At 39.9% G+C, this 23818-nt stretch overlaps 2 protein-coding genes across 3 annotated transcripts in view; both read left to right on the forward strand.

The window, feature by feature from the left end:
• The window catches only part of chrnb5a (cholinergic receptor, nicotinic, beta 5a), a 15708-nt gene extending 6060 nt beyond the window's left edge, over nucleotides 1-9648 (forward strand). For both annotated transcript variants that reach the window (XM_019889026.1, XM_019889027.1), the window contains exons 7-9: nucleotides 967-1454; nucleotides 5261-5406; nucleotides 8624-9648. In XM_019889026.1, the coding sequence (XP_019744585.1) occupies nucleotides 967-1454; nucleotides 5261-5406; nucleotides 8624-8639 (650 nt within the window). In that variant the 3' untranslated portion in view covers nucleotides 8640-9648. The remainder of the gene's footprint in view (nucleotides 1-966; nucleotides 1455-5260; nucleotides 5407-8623) is intronic.
• A 7625-nt stretch (nucleotides 9649-17273) lies between these two features.
• chrna6 (cholinergic receptor, nicotinic, alpha 6) overlaps nucleotides 17274-23818 on the forward strand; it is a 22082-nt gene continuing 15537 nt past the window's right edge. The window contains 1 exon segment of the mRNA XM_019889024.1: nucleotides 17274-17595. Coding sequence (XP_019744583.1) covers nucleotides 17538-17595 — 58 coding nt within the window. The 5' untranslated portion in view covers nucleotides 17274-17537.

Consider the following 23818-nt stretch of genomic DNA (forward strand, 5'->3'; position numbering starts at 1 on the left):
CAGACTATTTTGTTTTCTTGTTACTTTTAGGGCTATTTTTTTTTTTTTTTTTTTTTTTTAAATACCAATTACACCAATAAAACACATGGCAATAACATACCATTTAACAATTTTAATATATTTTGATCACATCAGTGATATCAAATGACATTACTTGAACATAATGAAAAACGTTGAGAGGTGTAAAAGGAACACTGAACTTCACTTGAACTTCAGACCAGCCACTTGACATTCAAAACAATGTATTGAGAGAGCAAAATAGGCAAATAAATAATTAACATGTATATGAATTACATTAAATATGAATGAGTTAGAGAAAAAAAATAAATTTTACTTCGACAAATGAACCACACCTTCAAAGACAAGGATTATTCATCAAAACAAATGTGCTAACAGAAAAGCAAATACAAAATACTTGAATTAAACATTATGAAGATAACTCTTAATTAAACTGTCATTCATCCTTTACATAGTAAATTCTAACAATTTTGTAAGTGGCACACACTTTTTTCATATCATAATTAGGGTGCCTTCATAAATTCAATCTGACGCCCTAACTCTACTCTGAGCGTTTGAGTGTTCCGAGAGGCTTTCTCTGAATTTACAAACATTTTGTTGAAATCTGCTGAGATCCCCCGTCAGCCCGCAACCTTGTATCTTGGCTGTCGAGCGGCAATCTCATCCTGCCTGCCTTACGCCGTCCCCAGTCAGAGCAGCCAACGTGCGCTCTCGACCACCCCCCCAACAGTGTAGCACTCTGAATAACCCAACGGGAACATCCCAACAATGCTGTGAGGTTCCGAATGGTCAGAGTGTAGCAAAACGCGCTCAGAGAGCTTTTCCGAACGCACCCTTTGTATCGATACATTTTTAATGTGAAATCAAAAACAAATTGAGATCTTTCATAATGTTTTTAAAATTCTTTGTCAATATAATTTATTGGTTATAACTCTCCTCCCGTTTTAGGTAAATACCTGATGTTCACCATGGTGTTAGTCACATTTTCCATTGTGACCACCGTGTGCGTTCTGAACGTGCATCACCGTTCACCGTCCACTCACCATATGCCTGAATGGGTGAACCGCCTTTTCTTAGTACAACTTCCCACTTTTCTCCTCATGAGGCGTCCAGGTGCAACTAAAGTCCGTGATAAGCTCAGGCGGAAGTATGGCGACCGGGACACCGCCAGAAAAAGTCCTCAGACTGCAACTGATAAACATCGGTTGTCGAATATCAAACTTGGTGGCATTCAGACGAATTCTGACTCATTCTATGTGAATGCAGACTGGGCCCACAAGTATTGTTGGAGGGGTGGAGACATCCCGGATGCGGGTGGTGGATGCTCGGACATCCCGAGGCCATTGCGCTCTCAATGGGATGCAAACCTTGAGGAGGCGGTGGAAGGTGTGAAATACATCGCTGAGCACATGAAGACAGAAGATGATGATGAAGGGGTAAGGGCATAAATGTGTTGTCTTAAAAAAAAAAGTACAAATATTGATTCAATTCATGTACTTAAATAAAATTAAGTAATGGTACTGACCTAAATTTAAAGAAGTAACAAAATGTAAAGTTAAAATATATTTTTATGTGTTGTCAGCGTGAGCTTGACTTTTAAGCATCAAAATGTTTCCCATAGCATTGCTAAAGTTGTGGAAAAAAACGCCTTATTATACATGGTCGTTTTTTTCGGCTAAAAAAGCCTTACTAAACATGGCCGGATTTTTTTTCAGCTAAAAACGCCATACTATACATAGTCGTTTTTTTCGGGTAAAAACGCCTCACTCTACATGGTTGTTTTTTTCGGCAAAAATCGCCTTACTATACATGGTTGTTTTTTTCCGCAAAAAACGCCTTACCATACATGGTCTTTTTATTCATCAAAAAATGCCTTACTATACACGGTCGTTTTTTTCAGCAAAAAAAAAAAAGCCTTACGATACATGATTTTTTTCTTCAGCAAAAACGCCCCACTATATACATGGTCTTTTTTTCAGCAAAAAACGCCTTACTATATACATGGTCGTTTTTTTTTCAGCTAAAAACGGCTTACGATACATGTTCATTCTTTTGGGACGAAAAACGCTCTCAGTCCCCTGCATACGATGCCATGGAAGTCAGGATTTTAGTCTGAGAGTTGATGGAATGAAGCCAGACAGAATAGAGATTTTCTTTGTGGACTTTCTGAGGAACTCCAAGATCGGCTGTCAACTCGGGATGAACTAGACTTTCTCGAGCAGTTAATCGCCCGAGTAATTCGGACTGACAGTAGCATGAGAGAACGCCACTGGAGCACCAAACCTGACTGCTCTTCCTTCCCCATTGCCGCTGTTCCTCGACTGGTCTCCCAGCCCTACACAAGCCTCGAGACCCCTGCTGCCACTGGGGAATAACCAATGCAACTCCGGGCATTTAATCAACCAATGCCCACTTTGACCCAAGAGTCTCCATCTGACCACACGAGCAAGTATCTTGCCCTAACCAGGAAGTGCCATTTATCGGAAACCCCCAAAGACTGTGACATACCAGACTGCTTCAAATTTTCCCTTGCTGTCCTGGCAGCGCCTAACCTTCAGCCGCCACAGTCCCTGTTTCAGTGGTGAATGTCCTGGCTGCCCTCCGACTCCCCTCTTTCAAATTTGAGAACCCATTTTGACCAGCAAGTCAAAAATTTTGCCCACCCCTGGGATAGGCTGTAATCCCCATAGACCACGGGTAGGCAACTCCGGTCCTCGAAAGCCGCTCTTCTGCCTGTTTTCCCTGCTGCAACACACTTGATTCAAATGCTAAGCTCATCGGCAAGTAAGTAAGGCGTTTTTAGCCCCAAAAGAATGACCATGTATAGTAAGGCGTTTTTTGCTGAAAAAAAGACCATGTATAGTCAGGCGTTTTTTGCCCAAAAAAAGGTGACCATGTATAGTCAGGCATTTTTTGCTGAAAAAAAAGACCATGTATAATAAGGTGTTTTTCGCCCCCAAAAAATGACCATGTATAGTAAGGCATTTTTTGCTGAAAAAAACGACCATGTATAGTCAGGCCTTTTTTTGCCCCCCAAAATTGACCATGTATAGTAAGACGTTTTTTTGCCCAAAAAAGACGACCATGTATTGTCAGGCGTTTTTTGCCCAAAAAAACTACCATGTAAAGTAAGGCGTTTTTAGCCCCCAAAAAACGACCACGCATAGTAAGGCGTTTTTCGCCCCAAAAAAACCCACCATGTATAGTAAGGCATTTTTCGCCCAAAAAAGATGACCATGTATAGTAAGGCGTTTTTTGCCGAAAAAAAAGACCATGTAAAGTAAGGCGTTTTTAGCCCCCCAAAAAAGACCACGTATAGTAAGGCATTTTCGCCCAAAAAACCCCACTATGTATCGTAAGGCATTTTTCGCCCAAAAAAGATGACCATGTATAGTAAGGCGTTTTTTGCCGAAAAAAACCAACCATGTAAAGTAAGGTGTTTTTAGGCCCCAAAAAATGAACACGTATAGTAAAGTGTTTTTCGCCCCAAAAAATGACCATGTATAGTAAGGCATTTTTCGCCCAAAAAAGATGACCATGTATAGTGAGGCGTATTTTGCCGAAAAAAAACGACCATGTAAAGTAAGGTGTTTTTCGGCCAAAAAAACGACCATGTATAGTAAGGCATTTTTCGCCCAAAAAAGATGACCATGTATAGCAAGGCGTTTTTAGCCGGAAAATACGACCATGTAAAGTAAGGCGTTTTTAGCCCCCAAAAAACGAGCGCGTATAGTAAGGCATTTTTCGCCCAAAAAAGATGACCATGTATAGTAAGGCATTTTTCGCCCAAAAAAGATGACCATGTATAGTAAGGCATTTTTCGCCCAAAAAAGATGACCATGTATAGTAAGGCATTTTTCGCCCAAAAAAGATGACCATGTATTATAGTAAGGGATTTTTTCCTGAAAAAAAAAAACGACCATGTATAGTAAGGTGTTTTTAACCCCCAAAAAACGACCATGTATAGTTGGGCGTTTTTTTGCTGAAAAAAATGACCATTTGTAGTAAGGTATTTTTAGCCCCAAAAGAATGAACATGTATCGTGAGGCATTTTTAGACGAAAAAAACAGACCATGTTTAAGAAGGGTTTTTTTAGCCAAAAAAAAAAAACGACCATGGATAGGAAGGGATTTTTTTTCCTGAAAAAAAATCCGACCATGAATAGTAAGGCGTTTTTTGCTGAAAAAAAAAGACCATGTATAATAAGGCATTTTTTGCTGAAAAAAAGACCATGTATAGTAAGGTGTTTTTAGCCGAAAAAAATGACCATGTATAGTAAGGGATTTTTTCCTGAAAAAAAACCCCGACCATGTTTAGTAATGTTTTTTTAACCCTCCCAAAAAACGACCATGTATAGTAGGGCATTTTTTGCTGAAAATAAATGACCATGACATGATGCTATGAGCCATTTGCCGGATGACTGATAAATGAAGGGCTGACTGATGAAAGACTCGACGCATCTACACGGAAAAGAGGCAAATGATTCCAATGTCTCTGACTTTGACTCCCACAAGGAATTGGCCCACCTCGCTGCCCGCGGCAAAGCGCTGGATATTGCCTGGACAGCCATTGTCTTGGCGATGGTGGACAGGTTCTGAATAGATGCCATAACCTCTCCGCAAGTGTTGCTCATGTCTGCTGAGCAGTATTTTGACAATGATTCAGAGGGTTTGACACACTTTTTTTTCAGATTCATGAAGGAAACACAAAGAAATATGCCAGACATGTCCGTGGAGTTCAGAATCTGTCTGCCTGCACCTTGATCAAATTCACCAAAATCTCGTTACACCACCTGTGCCACAACTTAGACCTGTTTTCAGCTGGTCTAAAGATTACTTTACTTTGTGCCACCAAACTGTCAGAAAGTATTGTCAGAGGTGTCCAAAAGAAAACACTCTTTATCCAGCATAGTGCAGCACGGTCCGCCAAACTCCCAAATATGCTCTCGGAGGCTTTCAGTTGCACGAAAATCAAGATCCTCCCGTTTTTACGCCAGAATGCACATGTACGGTCGACAAAAATAGAGCCCCAAATGTGAAACTTTAGATTCTAAAACTTTCACAAAGCTCCCTTGCTTAATAAATATTACAGAATCTTAATTGCACGTTAGTTTAGTGGATCATAAGCATTTGCTGTCCTGGTGCAGTCACAATCCCATCAGCCATTAATAAAACACAAGCCTTCCCACACATTTCAGCTTCAACATCCCAAACATTGGGTTATTGTGTGTGTTGTGTTTCAGATAATAGAGGACTGGAAATACGTAGCCATGGTGATCGACCGTTTGTTTTTGTGGATCTTCATCCTGGTGTGTGTGGTAGGAACACTGGGGCTCTTCATGCAACCGCTGTTCCAAAGCTACAACACACCAACTGCTGACGATGCTGCGTGAGTCATGAACACACCCTCAAACACACTCAAATTCAGAACGAGAAACGCCATATAATAAAGACTTTACGATTTCCTTTTATTGTAGTTTTCGATGTTTGTTAGACGTCTATGGAAAATCAAGATATGTCTTTAAATGCAAGAAAAGGGCTGCAGCAATTAACTTAATCCTGTTAACACAGATGGAAAAAAGGGAATTTTTATTTCTTACCATGCATATGAGTTGTGCAAGGTTTATGTGTTGGTTGCAGTTGGATACTGTAGGTCATTAGCTATAAATTTTATAGAGGGATGGTGCATGGCCCAAAGTGGAATCCATACGTTCTGGTGCAGATAGAGATAAAGGTGCAGATCATTTAATCCGGTATGTTCGTAACCAACTTTCTTACTCAGCAATACAGATTGAAGCACTTCCTTCTGGCTAGGGGTAAATGGTGGAACCCTACAGCAGGATCCCAGGACAAAGCACCTGCAGCAACTTTAAATGGCTGCAGTGTGTTTTTGTTTGACATCAGATGTCTTCAAGAGCTGCCAAAGATGGCAATACCCAACATGTTTAAACTTAGTTTGTGTTTACATCATGCTATACAAATATGTATGTATATTTTGTCCAAAGACACCAGCCAAAAATAAAACAACATTTTAGGAAATTTGAGTCAAAGGTGGGCACATCAGTCCATCGGTCATTATTATTTCAGGCCGGCCCAGTCCTTCCGTCCATCGGCGGCAGTGACAGCCAATTGGCATCGAGAACGTACTTACTCGGTCACACGCAGGTGTAGCACAAGCAGAAATGAGTTAAAAACAAAACAAAACATAGTTGTATACCATTTGGTGCCACAGGCTGCAATGTTATTGTCCCATATTGTTATTTCACCAATCAGCACGCTGATTGGCTGTTGTCGGCCTGGAATGAAACAAGTCAGCAAGCATAGCGCAAGCACAACTGGCTTTGTCATGGTAGTTATCTTAGCATACATGGGAAATCCGCTGCATCTGTTTTTCAGGTATGGTCACATGACATCCTGCACATGGGGAACTGATGTTCATTTCATGCCATTACAGTCATTAAGGCCAAGATGGGCAGTGCATGCAAATCTTGATGTTTACTCAATTTATCTCAGTTCAACTCAACTAATCCCAACTCATCATCGGTTCATTTGTAGAGCACTTTTAAGCAATTAAAGCTGAGACAAAGCACTGTACATCATACACAAATCAAACATAAGATATAAAAACAATAAATTATAAAACAACAACAAAAAAAAAACAATTCGACAAGTCACATACAGTACACAGCACAGACATGCCAGATGAAGAGTAAATTTATGAACAGCTAAAAAAAAAAGTGTAAAAAGGAAAAAGCTACTCGGACAAATAAAATTATTTGCAGGCTAATCTGAGGCATTTAAAATGGTGTGGGGGTGTAGGATGACTCACATTCCATGTGAGGTCAAATGTGAATGTTAATTCTGAAGACAGCCACATACAGGTTAGGTTATCAGAGGGGGGTGCAAACTTGTGCAATCAACATTTTTACTTTCATTCTTTTTTTTAGATTTTTTTAAAAAACGGCATATGAGTTGTACAGGTTATAGGTCACATTAATGGTGGGAAAAGGTTTAAAATGGATTATCATACTCTCATGTTTTTATATCACAAAAATAGCTAGTTGAACAAGGGCGCGTAGAATGCTTAACCCTACTGTATGTTGAAAAATATATTTATTGTATTATAACTTGTGATTTGAGGCAATTTAAAATGACAGAAAAAGCACATTTCATGAAGTTTCCTGTTGCTAATCCAGGAACATTAGCAATGTTTGTAATTTCAAATTTATGTTAGCATTTTTGTGCCTTTCAGCGTATAACGGGGCAAATGACTAAAAGAAAATGTTTGTAAGCCAGGTTAAATTGCTACATGAAAAAAAGAAGAGCTCAGACACAATCTTTTCTTTGACTTCATCTCCACATCTAGTCAGGTGATCCATTTACAATGTAAAATATTGATTCAACCTACTTCATCAAGCGAGCAGTCGAGCAGAAACAACTTTCATCCTGAAGAATCCTCCACACATCCACCCAATTCATGGCGGCTGACCCTTTTTTTTAATATTCTGCAGAACTGACAATTTGAAGACCTACTATCACACATCTAATTATGAAGTGAGAAGTTACTAACATGTGGGTCATGAGGCTGCAGAAAATTTGCCTGACAAATGATTGTTGATTCGCAGGGACATCGCAAAAATTTTTTTCAGTGGGGTTGCCAGGGTGACACAACCAGTCACAAAGTGCTGGCTGGAAGCGCACGTGTATATTCACGTGCTTGTAACTCCGTCAGTAACTAAGAGGTCATGATCATACCAGGATTTCATGGAATAAAATGCACATTTTCAGAACCTTGCTCAACATACTCACAATACAAAGAGCAAAAAGCAACGTTTTGATGCACTTCATTAACTAAATAATGCCGTTTTAATCGCAGTTGCTTTGCTTTTATGGACTACTCTCATGCGTTTGCTAGCTAACAGCCAAATAGAGTGATTGTCACAGACGGCGACGCCATTTTGCATACTGCCATTGAAGGCCCATCCAAAAATCTGATAATTCTTCACAATTTTAAACATTGGTTTCTGCTTTGTATTATAAGTGTGGTGGGCCAGACTGGCATATCTGTGCTTTTTATTTCATGATACCAAGATTGTGATGGTGTAATAAACAATGATTTCTCAGTCACTTGTTTGTGCACTACAATGTGAAAGCAATGCTTTTGACTGACATTGAGACTGACAAAACGTAGGAATGGTGAGGACATATGCCTCAGAGCACAGAGGTGGTGGGTTTGATTTCAAGCTCCGGCCTTCCTGTGTGGAGTTTGCATGATCTCCCCGTGCCTGCGTGGGTTTTCTCTGGGTACTCCAGTTTCCTCCCACATTCCAATCACTTGCATGACAGGTTAATGTAACACTCTAAATTGCCCCGAGATGTGATTATGAGTGTGAATGGTTGTTTGTCTACGTGTGCCCTGCGATTGGCTGGCAACCAGTTCAGGATGTACCCTGCTTACTTCCCGGAGACAACTGGGATAAGCTTCAGCACGCCCGTAACCATCGTGAGGATAAGCGGTTCGGAAAACGGATAGATAGATTATATAATACAAGAATCACAAACATTCTGAGATTCCGACTTATCCTGTTATGTTTTTCTTTCCACAGGTATGGAGATTTCTAGGATGTGAGAATAAAATTGTCTTTCATTAACCAGAACTGGCAGACTATGCCAACGTTCGTTCCTGATACGGCTTTGTTGTTCCAAACTCAACATTAAGGTCTAGTGTGCCGTCTTCTTGCAGTGGCAGCTGGTGGAGTTTTCTCATACTGTACAAACTTACATATATAGTGTACATCAGGGGTCACCAACCGTTTTGTAACTGACAGCTAATCTGTGGGTATTGATCAATGTGAAGGGCTACCATTTTTTTCTGAAAATCACAAATTTGCTCAAATTACATACATTGATATTCCTACATTTTAAGACACTGCTCAAGATTTCTCACAATAATTGGGAAACATGAATATAAAATGCAACACTTCATTTGTACAAACCTCCTGCCAGTGTTTACATTTTCAAATAATCACTTCTGCAACATTCTTCGAAAATCACAATGCCCCATCACAAGTGAGCTATTTTTAGAACAGGCTGCTATCGTGGTCCTTGGGGGCGACCTGCTGCCCTCAGGCACCACGTTGGTGATCACTGCACAGACATATAGTCTACAGACGTTTAATTATATGTCAATCGATCAAAATATTGTGTCATGGTTTTAAGCTTGAAAGCTTTAAGGTAAATTATAGAATGAGGAAAGCCTTTTAATTTGACTAGACTTCACTCAAACTCTCCGAGCTTAACAGGCTTGATGACTCCATGAACTGTTCTTCTGTTCTACTTTATAACACAATCTAATTGTCGTCTTTCAAAATAGATGCTTCACTTCACAATGTAGAGACTATAGCACCTTAGATCAGAAAGTACTTCATTGCGACCATGAAATGAGGTTGAACAAACACAATCGATTTAATGAAGTGTGTGTTTTCTCTGTGACACCGCTGTTGTGAAAAATGTATGTATGATTTCAGATTTGACTTCCTATTTCATCACGGGACCTTGAAAAGAGGCAGCAATTGTGATGTCACTCATACAAATTGTACTACATGCTTTGAAATATACTGTGCAAAATCTTGGTCACGACTCCCTTTGTTTTGTATTTAACCCTTAACACTGCATTCATATTGACACTGTAAACCAGTACAATGGTAGGACAGATACTGTAGCATTACTCCAGATTTATACAATCAGTTTCCACAAAATTTTAATTTGGGGTCGTGCGTATTGAATCTGCAGAAACAGGTATTTTGAAGGATGCTGCTTCTCCCAGCCGGAAATAAAATGGCTGTACAGCTGCCTTTGGTAGGTTCAGAGAAGTTAGTATCCGTTACAACTTGTTGATCAGTTAACAGGTGGGGGGGGGGGGGATTGTAATCAATGAGAATATATTAAATAAAATTCATGTATGTGTTTGGACAGTGATGTTTCCTCAATCATTTGTTCATCGGTTTTGTCTAAGGGGATGATTTCAATTACCTGCACATTTTTCATGCAAATGATGCTCCAGAAGTGCCACGAAAATCTCGTGTGATATGAACAAATGTCACAGTACTTCATCTTTCAGAGGAACTCTGATTGGTTCCCAGTCAGGGAGATGGACACTGCCAAGACTGCCCTTTGTCAGAGATTCTCTTCATAAAGTTTACAGCAGGGGTGCCCAAGTCCGGTCCTTCAGAGCCCCTATCCGACCTGTTTTAAATGTCTCCCTCCTCCAACACACCTGATTGAAATGATCAGCTCATCATGCGGCTTTGCAGAAGCCTGATAATGACTTGGCACCCCTGGTTTACAGTATGTGTTGATTTGGTGGCCTCAGTTTTGTGACTTTCTCTTTTTTGCGGAGGATCTGGAGTGGTTCCCTCTCTCTGCACATGCTTGTGCAAACACAGCAACAAGACACATTGAAACCCTGCACTGGGTCTGTCAGGTTAGAGAGATCTGTCTGCTCTGCCTAGGCGGGTAACGTCAAGAATAAGGAACATGTAACTGTCAAAACAGGGCCATCGCCAAGGAGTGATGTCATTGCGCAGCGCCTTTTGATTGGCTGCTGTCAGATGAGGTCACCTCTAGGACATTTTTGATATCATTGGTTAGTTTTGTAAACATAAAATGTAGTTTCAGTTAGTTGTAGGTTAGAAAACAACACTTTTTTATTTGATTTCTTTCTATGAGGATTTTTTTTAATGTTGGTTTAAATTTTTTTTTTGGTTTTGGTTAACGATAAATCAAGTCAAGTCAAGTCCAACTTTCTTGTCAAATGTGATGTACAGATGAAATTCCTTTCCTCAGGAGAGAGAGGAGCCGCTGCGGGTGCCCGCGCCACCATCAAAAGAACATTTAACATAAAATGACAAAATAATACAACACAACACATTAGACACAGACAGTCGTCCAATCGTAACCACTTTTTCTGCATACACTTTGTTGTTTGAAGCAGTTACAGATGAAAAAGGAGCGAATCAAAGTGTCCCTTTCACCAGTGGATCAAAGACGTCATGCTGAAAATGTCCACACGCCTGCTACAAGCTAAGTTTGAAAGCAAACAAGAAGCTGTAGTGTCCATTGACGAAAAAGCGATGAACTAAGAGGTAACATTTAGTACACACATACTATACATTACGTCTGGCATAATTAGTATTTTTTAAAATTTTATTTACCTTTTTTTTTTAACTCCTTTGAAAGTTTCACCCTATCATTTACATTGACGACTGGGTCTGATATTGAGCCATTTTAAATGTTCTTTGCACCGTGCCCACCTGCCATGGTACCTCTGGAAACTGCCTCAGCAGCAACTTTGACCCCCCTTCCTCCACTAACAATCTCTGTTTGTCCTGCTTGAGTTTACACTTCTTGCAGGGTGTGTCAAACACCCCTCCAGTTGTCTGGAAGTCTTATTCTAGAGTCTGCATGCATGCGCGGGAGAAAGCATGACTACCGCATCATAAACACTCAGTGAAACCTGTACACTGACCAAGCGCCATATCGCTTGTCCCTTTCCTCTCTTCCTTCAGTCACACTTCAGTAAACTCGTAACAGAAGCTGGAATTGGAAAAGGAGCTACAAATGTTCCATGGTTTGAATCCAATTATCTTTCTCACACGACGCGTCGAAATTGATTAGAAAGCTATTTCTCAGACAGCAGGCTACCATTTACTTGTGTGTGAGATCCAACGTGAGATCCTCAACCAGCTGCTGTTACCAAATAACGAGACATTAATCATGTGGGCATGCTCAGTTATTGACATGATTGTAGTCCAAAATCAGATTTGAAAGAGAATTAAAATATATGCCTGTCACAGTGCTCCCTCTGATCTGGTTAGTTCTACCTGTGGTCTTTTCAGCTGTGCTCAAAAAAAACAAAAAAACAAAAAAAAAACAAAAAAAAAACTGCATCCTTGTTGGTTCTCTCAAAGATACGCTGGGTACCCAGAGCATATGACTTTTACAATTTGGGAAAATGTTTGCACCTTTCTGCCTTGTATCCACAGTGACCATTCCTGAGAAATGTACCTAAATGTGAATGTCATTAAAATAAATAAATAAATGAAATAGTGACACATCTGTCTGATATCCTTTTTTACTCTGTAAGGCTTGGAGACTACTGTGCTAGCACTTTTTTCCAGCTGCATTGTAATTAGTTACTAAAGTACACATACTACTTTTACTTGGTGTTTGCGTCCTGGGGCTTGGCTCCCATTGGCTCTCACATAACGTGACCAACAACTAACTAGTTTTAAAATGTTAAGTCAAGAATAATGGCTCGTTCAAACATATGGATTACGTATGACAATTTTGGTTCAGACTTTTAGCAAGCACCATGGAAGTTGATATGCTTGATTTGCTTTCACCAGCCACATAAAATGAAGTGGCGGGCCAGATCTGGCCCCCTGGCCTTGGCTTCGACACCCGTGGTTTAGTGGTTATGACACATTTAAGTGCCAAAACAACCAGTCAAATCAGCTAAAGTTCTGCAGTATTCAACTGTCACTTGTATTTGTGTTTTACAATTGCATGCAAACCTTGACGGTTCAGAGTCAGGTTGTCATATTAGATAAACAACTATGAGCAGCCCACAGCATGCGATCACTAGTGCATCACCTTGCAAAGACATGCATGCCATGTGGCAAAACTACCTGCGGGGACAAATAGATTCACGAATCATGAAACACAAAACATCCAACTTGTCTTTCCTGTGAAATAAAGCAAGATATGACGTTCAATAAATCACAAACGTACCACATTTCGACATACTTGCTCTGGCGGAATGTTGATTTCATGTGATTTGTAACGAAGGCATGCGAGCGTGTCACAACTGTGTTGACTGTTGCTCTAATTTTAATTACCCTATCCTTTCGCTGCCACATCAATAATGAAACTAGCCAACACTTGACTTGAATGAGTGGGACGCTCTTCGACAGCACTTATGTACTAACAGAGGTTTTCAGCTTGTTTAAGTCATTATTTTGACTGTGGCTTAAGACTGTGAAAGTCTCAGACACTCCTTCCCATTGCATGAATAGTACCAGTGTTGTCAGACTAAATTCCAGTTTTATTCATTTATACCCGCAAGTTTTATTTTTTAAAATTTTATTCTGACTCGTGACACATTGACACCTGCGAAATGCTGATTTGCCTGACATGCTTGTATGCGTGTGTGTGTGTGTTTCTGTTGTATCTGAACAGCAAAGCACAAAATGGATGGATTTGTGCAAACCGGTGAGCTAGTAGTTTTATATGTAATTTGCAGCAAAAATAAATGTGATAAATTGTATTCTTGAAGCAAACGTCAGCATGAAAAAGGCCATTTGGGCTACATGCACCAAACCACGTGAACCTCAACACCACTGGGGAGATTATTTTAGGAAAAAAAAAAAGAGCTTCCATTTCTGTGTGCTCTGCATGTTTTAACTAATGGTACCTACAGCAGATTGTAAATCATTGGCCGTGTATGTAGGTCTATTGCCGGTGTGCACAACACACATTAGTTCATGCAAAAAATGTACACATTGTTTGAGCCAGAATCGGCCTTTATTTCTTTAAAAACATTAACATGATGGTTGTGTCCCCCCCCCATACTGTTGTGTGTTAAAACATACTACAGATCCTTTTTTCCAAGTGGAATATTATGATTTTTTTTTTCTTTGCTGCTCTTACCCAGTCTTATCATTATTAAAGTTGTGTTGCCTCAGTCAGAGCGCTTTTCACTCCAGCACATTGCAAGTATTGTCTGTTACGTTGCAGATCCCAGAAAGGTAGACACCGGGTAAAGTTTAGTACAGATGTATTTATACAAAATGTACGAAAAAGTTCAAAATCAGAAAAAAAAATGCTTGCAAACTGCAAGGAATGAACAATGACCAAAACACACTTAAAAAAAAAAAACGCAAGAAACTAATAGTTAAAAAAAGGAACTACGGTAAGGCCTTGTTCAGCCAAAAATCTGATTTTTATCCTAAATAGGCTAAAAACTATGTGGACAGTCAGCACAAAAAAAAAAAAAAAAAAAAAAAAAAAAAAAAAAAAAAAAAAAAAAAAAAACGGATTGGAATCAGAGATACCTGTAGTGTGACATCCTAATAGTAACAAAAAGCACTTGCCAAAACCAAAAGCTGAGCGAACTAATACGAGAGCAATTTGTGAGTGTGGCGTCCTTAATTATTTGAGTTTGGTATTAAATTCAGTCCATGTGCAACATTAGTGTAAACTAAACCGCACAGCTGTTTTCCTCTTAAAACATGGTCTATGATACATTTTATTTCCCCCTTTGTTGTTTCATTAAAAAAAATGGGTCATTTTCAAAGGAATGACAAGGATTGGCACCCATCATGACTCTTGGGCATGACTATTTTCTGTGTCACATTTAACCCTTTCAGGGACAGCGGTTACTACAGTGGATATCTTATCATGTTATCAGGTTACAGGGTGCATGAAAGGGTTCATCAACTGCAACGTATCAAATGAACATAATATAGTTCCTTTGATTTGCGTTGTAAACGGCAGCCGGTACTAAAATATACCGTACAGAAAAGGCTAGTTGATATGAGTTCCTCGACTCAGCAGCAATGGATCTACTGTGTATCCACCCCAATCCTTTGTAGAATGGCCTCGAATCTGCTGATCATCTGTGTTCCACTAAACCCACCCCAGTGAGGCGATGTGGCCAAGGAGTGTAAAAAAAGGACATTCCGATTTTATTACGTGGGATTGAGAATAAAAGCACTTATCTTGGGGTCAGGAATGTGCTGCAGATATGTGCGTGTGAATAATTCAAGAGAGTCTAAAAGTTCTTGCGGGGAAGCAGATATTGTTATGTGTTATGTTTCACTTGAGGCAGAAAGATGGCACTAGCGGACGACGGATGAATGAAAGCAGGTGCAAAGGGGAGAACGGCCCTTTACGTGAGGTGAAAGGAGAAGGCAGGATGGCAGGAAGTATAGGATGAAAGACGTATGAAATTAAAAAAAAAAGATGTTAAATGAATGACAAGGGGAGATTGTTGGATGAGATGGACTGAAGAGTTACTGTGACACTAGGGAGTGGAGAAAATGTGATCTTAATGGCTTTTGGAGTGTGTGCAGCCAGCCTTTACAAAAAAGAAACATGAATTAAACATGTGGCGATGCAGAGCAGAGGGGCAGGCTATGGTGCGTCACGCTAAACAGCCCTGGCAGAAACACTGACTCTCACCTAGTTCTTCCTTGAAGCGTCCTCACTGATAAGACAGGCAAAGGCAAGTATGTCGTCACGCTTCGCACTGAGGTCCGATGTCATCGTCACCAGCAACAACAAAACCACATTATAGCTTTTCATTATGCCTTTCATTCATTCTCTTAATTTATTATAATTTTTGTATGTCCTTTGTTGTTCTTGTGTGCGGGGAAACACTGACAGACTGTGCTAAAAAGAAAGTGAGGAAACAGATTGATTGATTATTTTGATGTGATTCAACTAACATGCTCGCTGGAAGTTGAATTGTGTTTATCTGGGTTCGATATGGAGTGCAAATAAAGTCACCTGCCACAACACCTGCCTTATCCTATGTTATTCTCCACTTTTTGGCCTACATTCTGTCTAATCCTCGCTCTACAAAAAGTTGACAGAAGTGAAGAATGGCACTTGTCACAAAACTGCAAAAGCTAAGCGTAGAAACATCTTTGAAAATGACCCCAAATAGCAAGGCATATTTTGAATTAGAAAACATCATCTCAATCGAAGCACAACATTGTTATTGTGTAAAACCAGAATTTTATCAGTTTTCTGAGTAGATTTCATTTCAAGGCTGAAGTGTACTTAATGTTGTGGCTAAGGTCAGTCCTTACTTAGCAATATATGTACACAAAAATGTGTAAATATCCAGGTGATTCTTTCTACAACATGTATCAGATAATTTCACCTGACACAAATGAATTCAATTTAAATTTTACATCTGATACTGGGGCACAGCTCGTTGCGGCCCAGTAATGGGGCAGCGCAGAGATGTTTGCGAGAGCAAGCCTTGGCTGGTTGATGACGCGCATATAGCCGTGTGTTTAGTTCCAATAAGTTAATTATAAATCATTGAATTCTTTTGATGCAGATTGGTTTGTTGACCTTTCAGCTATGATACAAATTGGCATTTTATAATCGGAGCTTTAGAGACTTCCTGTTTGTCACATCAGTCATTCAGAATGAAGGCTCTATTTAGAGATATCTATGTTGAAGTCCGCATGCTTCAAATGTACATTGAAATAACAAAGGGGGGGTCTCTCTCTCTCTCTCTCTCTCTCTCTCTCTCTCTCTCTCTCTCTCTCTCTATATATATATACATATATACATCATTTTCCGTGTGTGTGTGTGCTAATGTACCGGTAGTCATTTAGTTTTGCAAGCTTTATTATGTTTTGATTTGTGAGTGTGGCCTCCTTAAGAATGAAAGAAGCTGGAGTTAAAAAAAAATCCAGTTGAGTCCTTTTTGTTACTTGTTTTCTCACCAGTCACTGGAAGGACATCAACCTGACTGTGGGCACCTGATTAATTGGATGACGTCAAACCAAGCACTGCAAATCCAGTCCCAGGTTAAATTTAATCAGCCTGATCTGAAAGGGGGAATCAAACGATCAGCTAAGGAGATAGCGTGAAAACTTGACAGCAAGGCGTTAACCATAACTTTGCTCTCACTGCAGAGGTTTGTACAAAATTGAAGAGCCAACTGACCATCTCATGAAACTATACAATCCAAATAATAGGAACACACGTAAGATGCAGTGCATTTGCACACCTTTGCAAACTCCAGCCAAAATAAACACATTAAGAGCTCTGCAAATACAATATATGCAATTTTTTGTAATACACATCAATATTTTGTCAGACTTTTGGGTACAATTCTCATATCTAATTTTGTTGTGCAATGTACAATTTGCTCTCTGCATTTACCATCAATTTAAAGTACATACAGTATATATATATATATATATATATATATATATATATATATATATATATACGCATACAAAATAAATAAAAGCACAAAGTAACATTGAGGACACAACCTACTTTTATTTCATGAATGTCATAATACGAATTTTAGGCATTTTGAAATGTTTTCTTTGTACACTGAAACCTGGAAACTATTTAATTAGTATTATTAAAATGCTGTGATTGCACCGGCTTAGCATTAAGGTGTTGTTTTGTTTTGTTTTTTCCTTGCAAGTGTGTGCCTGTGTGTGCGTGCGTGGAGTGAGTCGCAGGGATGCAGCAGACCGGAGGAGAATGGGGAGGGGGAGGAGGAAGAAGAGGAGGAGGGACGAGTGCAGTCAAGTTTGGATCAGGAAGGAGCGACCCGGCAAATCCACACCAACGCTCCTGGACGAGAGACGCGAGCACAGTGCCACTTCTCAAATCACGTTTGAACTCGACTGATTCCCTCAGAAAGGTGAAGGACAGCGACATAACAACAAACAACATCAACAAACAAACAGATGAGACATGCATCGAGCTGTAAAATGGACTTGGCTGCTTCTTCTCGGGGGTTTGGTGACACAAGGTAAGTAGGATTTGCCAGTTGCCCCAATGCTTTAGATACCTTCAGAGAGTGATGACTACATAGCATGAGCTTTCTTTAAGTTGCGAGAAGTCAGAAAAAATGTTGCTCTTGTCCATTAAAGTACCGTATCCTGCATATATGAGTGTAAGTCACCAATTGCTGATGTGCAAGCTGTAGAAAATACATACGTTATTCTTTTCTGGAGAAAGCTAAATAATTGGTGTTAACTAGGCCATCAAAAATGAAATGCACAGAAGGCAAATGAATTTGGATGAATGCAAATGTTGTTTTGATGTCGTGATTTCAGGAAACTACATACAGATTACAGGATCTAATTCCCTCTTTGCAGCTAATGAGGGCGGGCAGTTGGGGGTCGGAGTGGGGTGGGGGAGCCTGCTCCGATATCACCTTCTTGTCTTGTTTTGGAATTTATGTTCTCATGGTACTCACAGTACAATGAAGTTCTTGTAAGCCCATCTGCTTCACAGTCGAGAGGTTCTGGGTTCAAATCTTGGCTTGTATGTTCTCACCATGCTTGTATGAGATTTTGTCTGGGCACTCCAGCTTCCTCCAACATCAGCCGTCTTCTAAAGTCAGTTGGGAGAGGCTCCAGCCTGCCCACAGCCCTAAAGAAAGCAAGCAGTATCGAAAATTGATTCTAGAATTAATTCTGGACCCCTTCTTGATACCACAAACTAGTTGGGAGTAAATAAACAGCGCCTCTGGTGGTCGTGGTTCATTCAGCGTTCCATTTTACCTCAATTGCTTCACCTCTAAAGACTTCATTCGTATCAATAAATTAATCTATTCTTTTGCCCATTCCTAAATAAATGATGGGTGGTTTTGAAAAAACACAAAAAAAAACAGTCTTTTGTGGTTGAACTGTAGAATTAAACTGAGGGAAAAGTGAGACGAAACGAGAACTGATGGTGTGCAATTAAGTAAGGGCAGGGTTTTATTTATCTGTGTCTGTGACTGAGGCTGACGGCCTGCATCTGACATATAAATACTCAGCGGAGCATGGATAGGGTAATTATGTGGTGCCATATCAGTGCATTTGCAAGGGTACTGATACAATGGTACCAGGTATCTCATCTATGCCATGTGGCAGATGGCCCTTTTATGTTTTACCATCTTCTGCACATAATTCTTTATTGCATGCAGATCCAATGGGATGGAAGGTGTGCTTTTATTTTGTTCTTCATCAACATCATAAAATGATAAAGTATTTTAGATTTTAAAAATGACATACACAGACAGTATATGTCCGCTTCACTATGGAAATGAATAATTCACAAATAGCTAAATTAGTTGATGTTTTATTAATGATACTGATACATAAAATTGGTTATCACGAAATAATCCAAGCCACACTGATATTGTCAGTATTCTAAATGTGTGTGTGTGTGTGTGTGTGTGTGCGTGCGTACGTGTGTGTGTGTGTGTGTGTGTATGCGTACGTGCATGTGTGTGTGCGTGCGTACGTGTGTGTGCGTGCGTGTGTGCGTGTATGTGTGTGTGTGTGTGTGCGTATGTGTGTGCGTGTGTGTGTGTGTGTGTGTGTGTGTGTGTGTGTGTGTGTGTGTGTGTGTGTGTGTGCGCGTGGGCGTGCGGGCGCGCGTGTGCGTGTGTGTGTGTGTGTGTGTGTTCCAAATGAACCTGCTGCCACACATTTGCCAATTCTGGTAAAAGTGTCAAGGCAGTGGTGTGACCTTTTTTGTTTGAATTATGAAATGTCCATCCATCCATCCATCCATCCATTTTCAACACCGCTTATCCTGAGCAGTGGGGAATTGCTGCGGCCTATCCCAGCTGACTTCGGGTGGAAGGCACACAACAACCCGAACTGGTTGCCAGTCAGTCGCAGGGTATATACAGAGACAAATGACCATTCACATCCATACCCACACCGTCACTGAGTGGGGACCGATCCCAGGCTGCCCGCACACAAGTCAGGCAAGAGTACCACTACACCATCAGCAACTGATTATGAAATTTTGCCAGTCAATTGCAGGGCACACATCAACGAACAACCCTCCGTGGTCACACTCCCACCAATGACCAATTTCGAGTGTTCCATGCATGATTTTGGAATGTGGGAGGAAATCGGAGTACTCGGAGAAAACCCACACAGGCACTGGGAGAACATGCAAACTCCACACAAGAAGGCTGGAGCCGGAATCGAATCCTGCACCTCTGCACTGTGAGGCAGACTCATCAACCATCCGCCCACCGGGCCACCCGATTATGAAATGTAATACTTGAAAATATTTCAATGTAGTCAGTGCAGAATTTTAGTGAAAAGATTCTTGTCATCTCGTCTTCAGTATTTTAAGAATGCACAACAGAATAAATGCAATGTAAGAGCAATCCAGTCAACTCTGATTTCTATTCTGCCAGTAGGTGATCCATTCATCAGTCACAGACAGACAACATTTCACACTCACATTCACAGTCACCGAACACGTGCATTGAATTTGTCAGGACACAATCTAGGGACATTCAAGTAAAATGAAAGGCTATATGATAATATATTTGATTATATATGGTATAAAAGTTGAAAAATGTGGCTCTTCAAATGTGTCATTTCGAGTCCACTTTAAATTTTAATACATTTGGACGAGGCCCTGTTTGTGAACAGTATTTCAATGCACGACTGACGCGCCAGTCAGTGAACTGTGCAACACAACAATAGTATAGTGTGTGTGTGTGTATGTGTGTGTGTGTGTGTGTGTGTGTGTGTGTGTGTGTGTGTGTGTGTGTGTGCGTGCATGTGGTGTATGTAGCTGCACGCTAACAAGGATTATATCACCAGAACATTTATAGAGCAGAACACAGAACAGAAGGGGCATGGCTAAGCACCAAGTGAATCACAGACAAATGTGTTGAAAATACCTCATAAACAGCTGTCATTATCTGCCCGATTTATGAACGCTACATTTAACTTGGAGAGCATGCCATTCGATTCATTTCAACATATTTACACCCGTTTTCCAACCAAATGCTACTCCTAAAGTCTGGTTTTAATGTTTTAAGGTCAAAGACACGCTCTAAACCCCCAGAGAGAAGAATACGACCTTCAGCCTGCTCTAATATATTGAATAAATAAGTTGCAGAACAGTGGCAAACATTTGGAATTATATAGATTGGAATGATTGTTACATCGTTGAAAGAATCTATTTTTAGCATGAGTGTTTCTCAAGGGAAATTTGTGCAATTTCTTTTTCGCCTGCTCTTTGCGAGTTGGTAAGAGATGGGTGAGAAAGGCCGACGTGGAATCTGTCAACTGTGGATGTCGGTGAATCGTTCTTGAGCTCGTCTCAATACACTGGTGTGACCCTGCTTGACACAAAGTCTGATCACACTGGGAAAGTTGTTGTCACTCAAACTGCATTCATGTTAAAGACAGTGAAAGTTGCCTCATCCAATGCATTGACCTCAACTTTTTCTCACTCATTTAAAAGCCTCTGTACACTCAAGCGAGAATGAGGCCTAAAAGGCTTTCTGCACACAGCAAGGACTCATCTCCTTCACTAGTGCGTGTCTCTCCACCCTGGCTACCTTTTGCTCCTATTCCCTCCCCATCATCCTCCAGAATGACACCCATCTGCAGCCATTTTTCTTCTCACGATCCAAGTTGACCTCCAGTGCTCAATGCTTGGCTGCGTTAAATACCCCTCATGAGATCTACACTTCAAGAAACTTGTGCTCCAAGTTTTGACAGCTTCGGCACATTATGTTGAATCATTCATGTTGTGCATTTTAAGACATGAAAGTAACATCCTTTGCACTTCAGGACATCTTTTTATTCCCCTCTCTGTATTATTTGAACATCATCTTCCTTTTGTAATCGTGTTTTGCGATAGACAAAAAATGTCAGATTGTATGCCATGTGTTTGTTCAATAAGCCACCGGGTCATCACAGATGCTTTCAACTAATTCCAACGAAAGCCCTGCTGGTATTTTGAGATGCACCAGATAATATGTATGCGTGTGTGTGTGTGTGTGTGTGTGTGTGTGTGTGTGTGTGTGTATTCAGCCAGTGGAGAAAGGTAGGTATTTTCACACAATCTTGTATCATAAATGAGGGGTTAACAGATTAGAAGGCCCAATAAACTTACGGTCATCTAACACTGACATTCACTGGGCATTTTATTGGGAAACCCTGAAGGAATTAGCTCACTGTAACAAGAAAAACAAAAAAAAAAGTGCCAATAGTATAATAAGTTAAAACTTTAATAGCAGTACCAGCGGCAACTCAAACTCAGCATTGAGATGGTTTGATATGTCGCTCTTTTATCAGACGTCGCTTCATTGCGACAGACAGTGGTCAACATCATACTGTAGCTGTTACAGGGGAGTCATTTGGGAGTCTGACTGTTTAAAAGTGGCGGAAACAATCAGGGAGCGTAAACTAGAAAAAACATGCAAATACATGTCAGCCAACCATATAAAACAAGGATAAGCAAGTGTTATGAATTTGGGAGCTGGACTGTGGAAATGCACTCCCTAATGCCCAGGATTTTTGTATGTTTTATTTATTTATTGTTTTGAAAAGCAAAAAATATGTCTTGAATCTTACAAAATTATTTAATGCTTTTGACCATAACATTCGTTTGACAAAATTAACTAAATTAATTTTTTAGAGCAAGCAAGCTTTTAACTAGATGAAATCGCATCTCAATAATTGAAAACCGTGTGTTGCGGTCAATGGTGCCTACCTTGAGTGTCCAGTCGGGGTCCCGCAAGGCTGAACACTTGGACCATTCTATTTTTCATTCTGTATGAATTATTTACTTATTCACGGCAAAAATACTCACGTAGAAATACACGGCGATAACGAAGTAATATATACTCAGCTGCGCTGTCTATGACTATAGAGCCCGTAGAGTCTGTCAGTTTGAGTGGCCACTTTATATAGAATAAAAATTAACAACACGTGGAGAGATGGTGATTCTGAAATTGACGCTCTTAAGATGCAAGCAAGCAGAAAGTGGAGCTCATTTTCGACCAGAATTGAGCGTGTAATGGTTTGCAATGTAAAATGCAAACCGTGTCAAATGTGCACATTTGTGTGTGTAAGGGAGTGATCAAAGAGCTATTTAGTCAGTTCTGTTTCTGTGAATTAACTAAATGAAGCACCATGATGGTTAATTTAACATCAAGCCTTTATGTAATTACCCAGTGTACACCTTCTGTCTTGTTTTATTGGCTCGAACGTGCTATCATCTTTTTGCATGACACTATTGCAATCTTTGCCTAAAACAGATCACCTCTTTACCTAACCTTAATGTAACATTTCTAGTAAATGTTGTGTAGAAGCACAGCACTCACAGAATGGAAAAACTATTCACTATTAACTTACAAGTAGTACAATACACATTTTGATAACTTGCCATTGCAAGAAAAAAAAGGAAGTCTCCACAAAAAATGTGCTTTCCTTGTTGATTAACTTTGATTGTGCTGTACTGATATTATCCATCCATCCATTTTCCGATCCACCTTATCCTCACAAGGAACGCGGGGCTTGCTGGAGCCTATCCCAGCCATCTTCGGGCAGTAGGTGGGGGACACCCTGAACCGGTTGCCAGCCAATCGCAGGGCACACATAGACGAACAACCATCCGCGCTCACAATCACACCTCGGGACAACTTAAAGCAGGGGTGTCAAAGTCAAATGGACGGAGGGCCAGATAAAAATTTTTGCTGCAAGCCGAGGGCCGGACTGATCGAATGTTCATTGAAAATTTTAAAAATAACCACATATTGTTTATTGAACCAAATTTAATTGACTGAAAACCTAACAAATACATTCCAATACGGTCAGATAAATAAAGCAACATTTTTTTATGGCTATGTCAGTAAACTTTAATTTTCAACAGGCACAAAAAAATTTCCTTTGTATAAAAATACCCATAACATGAATGAAAGAAGCCGATATTATTCAAGGCACTATCAATAGTCCATATTTTCTCTTTTAGCAAAAGTAGGCTAAATTTACTTAAAAGAAAAACAAATAATAGTGCAGTAATTTTCGATCATTTACTCGAATAAAATATTTTTAAAACATAATTGGATTGAAAAACAACAAAATAAAGTGCAAAAATGTATAAACCAAAAACAACACTTTCTTCAAGAAGTAACAAGCAGCGAAAGCAAATATTGCACTTTAATTTTGAACTGAGTAAAAACTCTTAGTATGTGATTGCACAGTATATTATAA

The sequence above is a fragment of the Hippocampus comes genome, unplaced genomic scaffold (genome assembly GCF_001891065.2).
Source record: "Hippocampus comes isolate QL1 unplaced genomic scaffold, H_comes_QL1_v1.1 scaffold86, whole genome shotgun sequence".
Classification (NCBI taxonomy): Eukaryota; Metazoa; Chordata; class Actinopteri; order Syngnathiformes; family Syngnathidae; genus Hippocampus; species Hippocampus comes.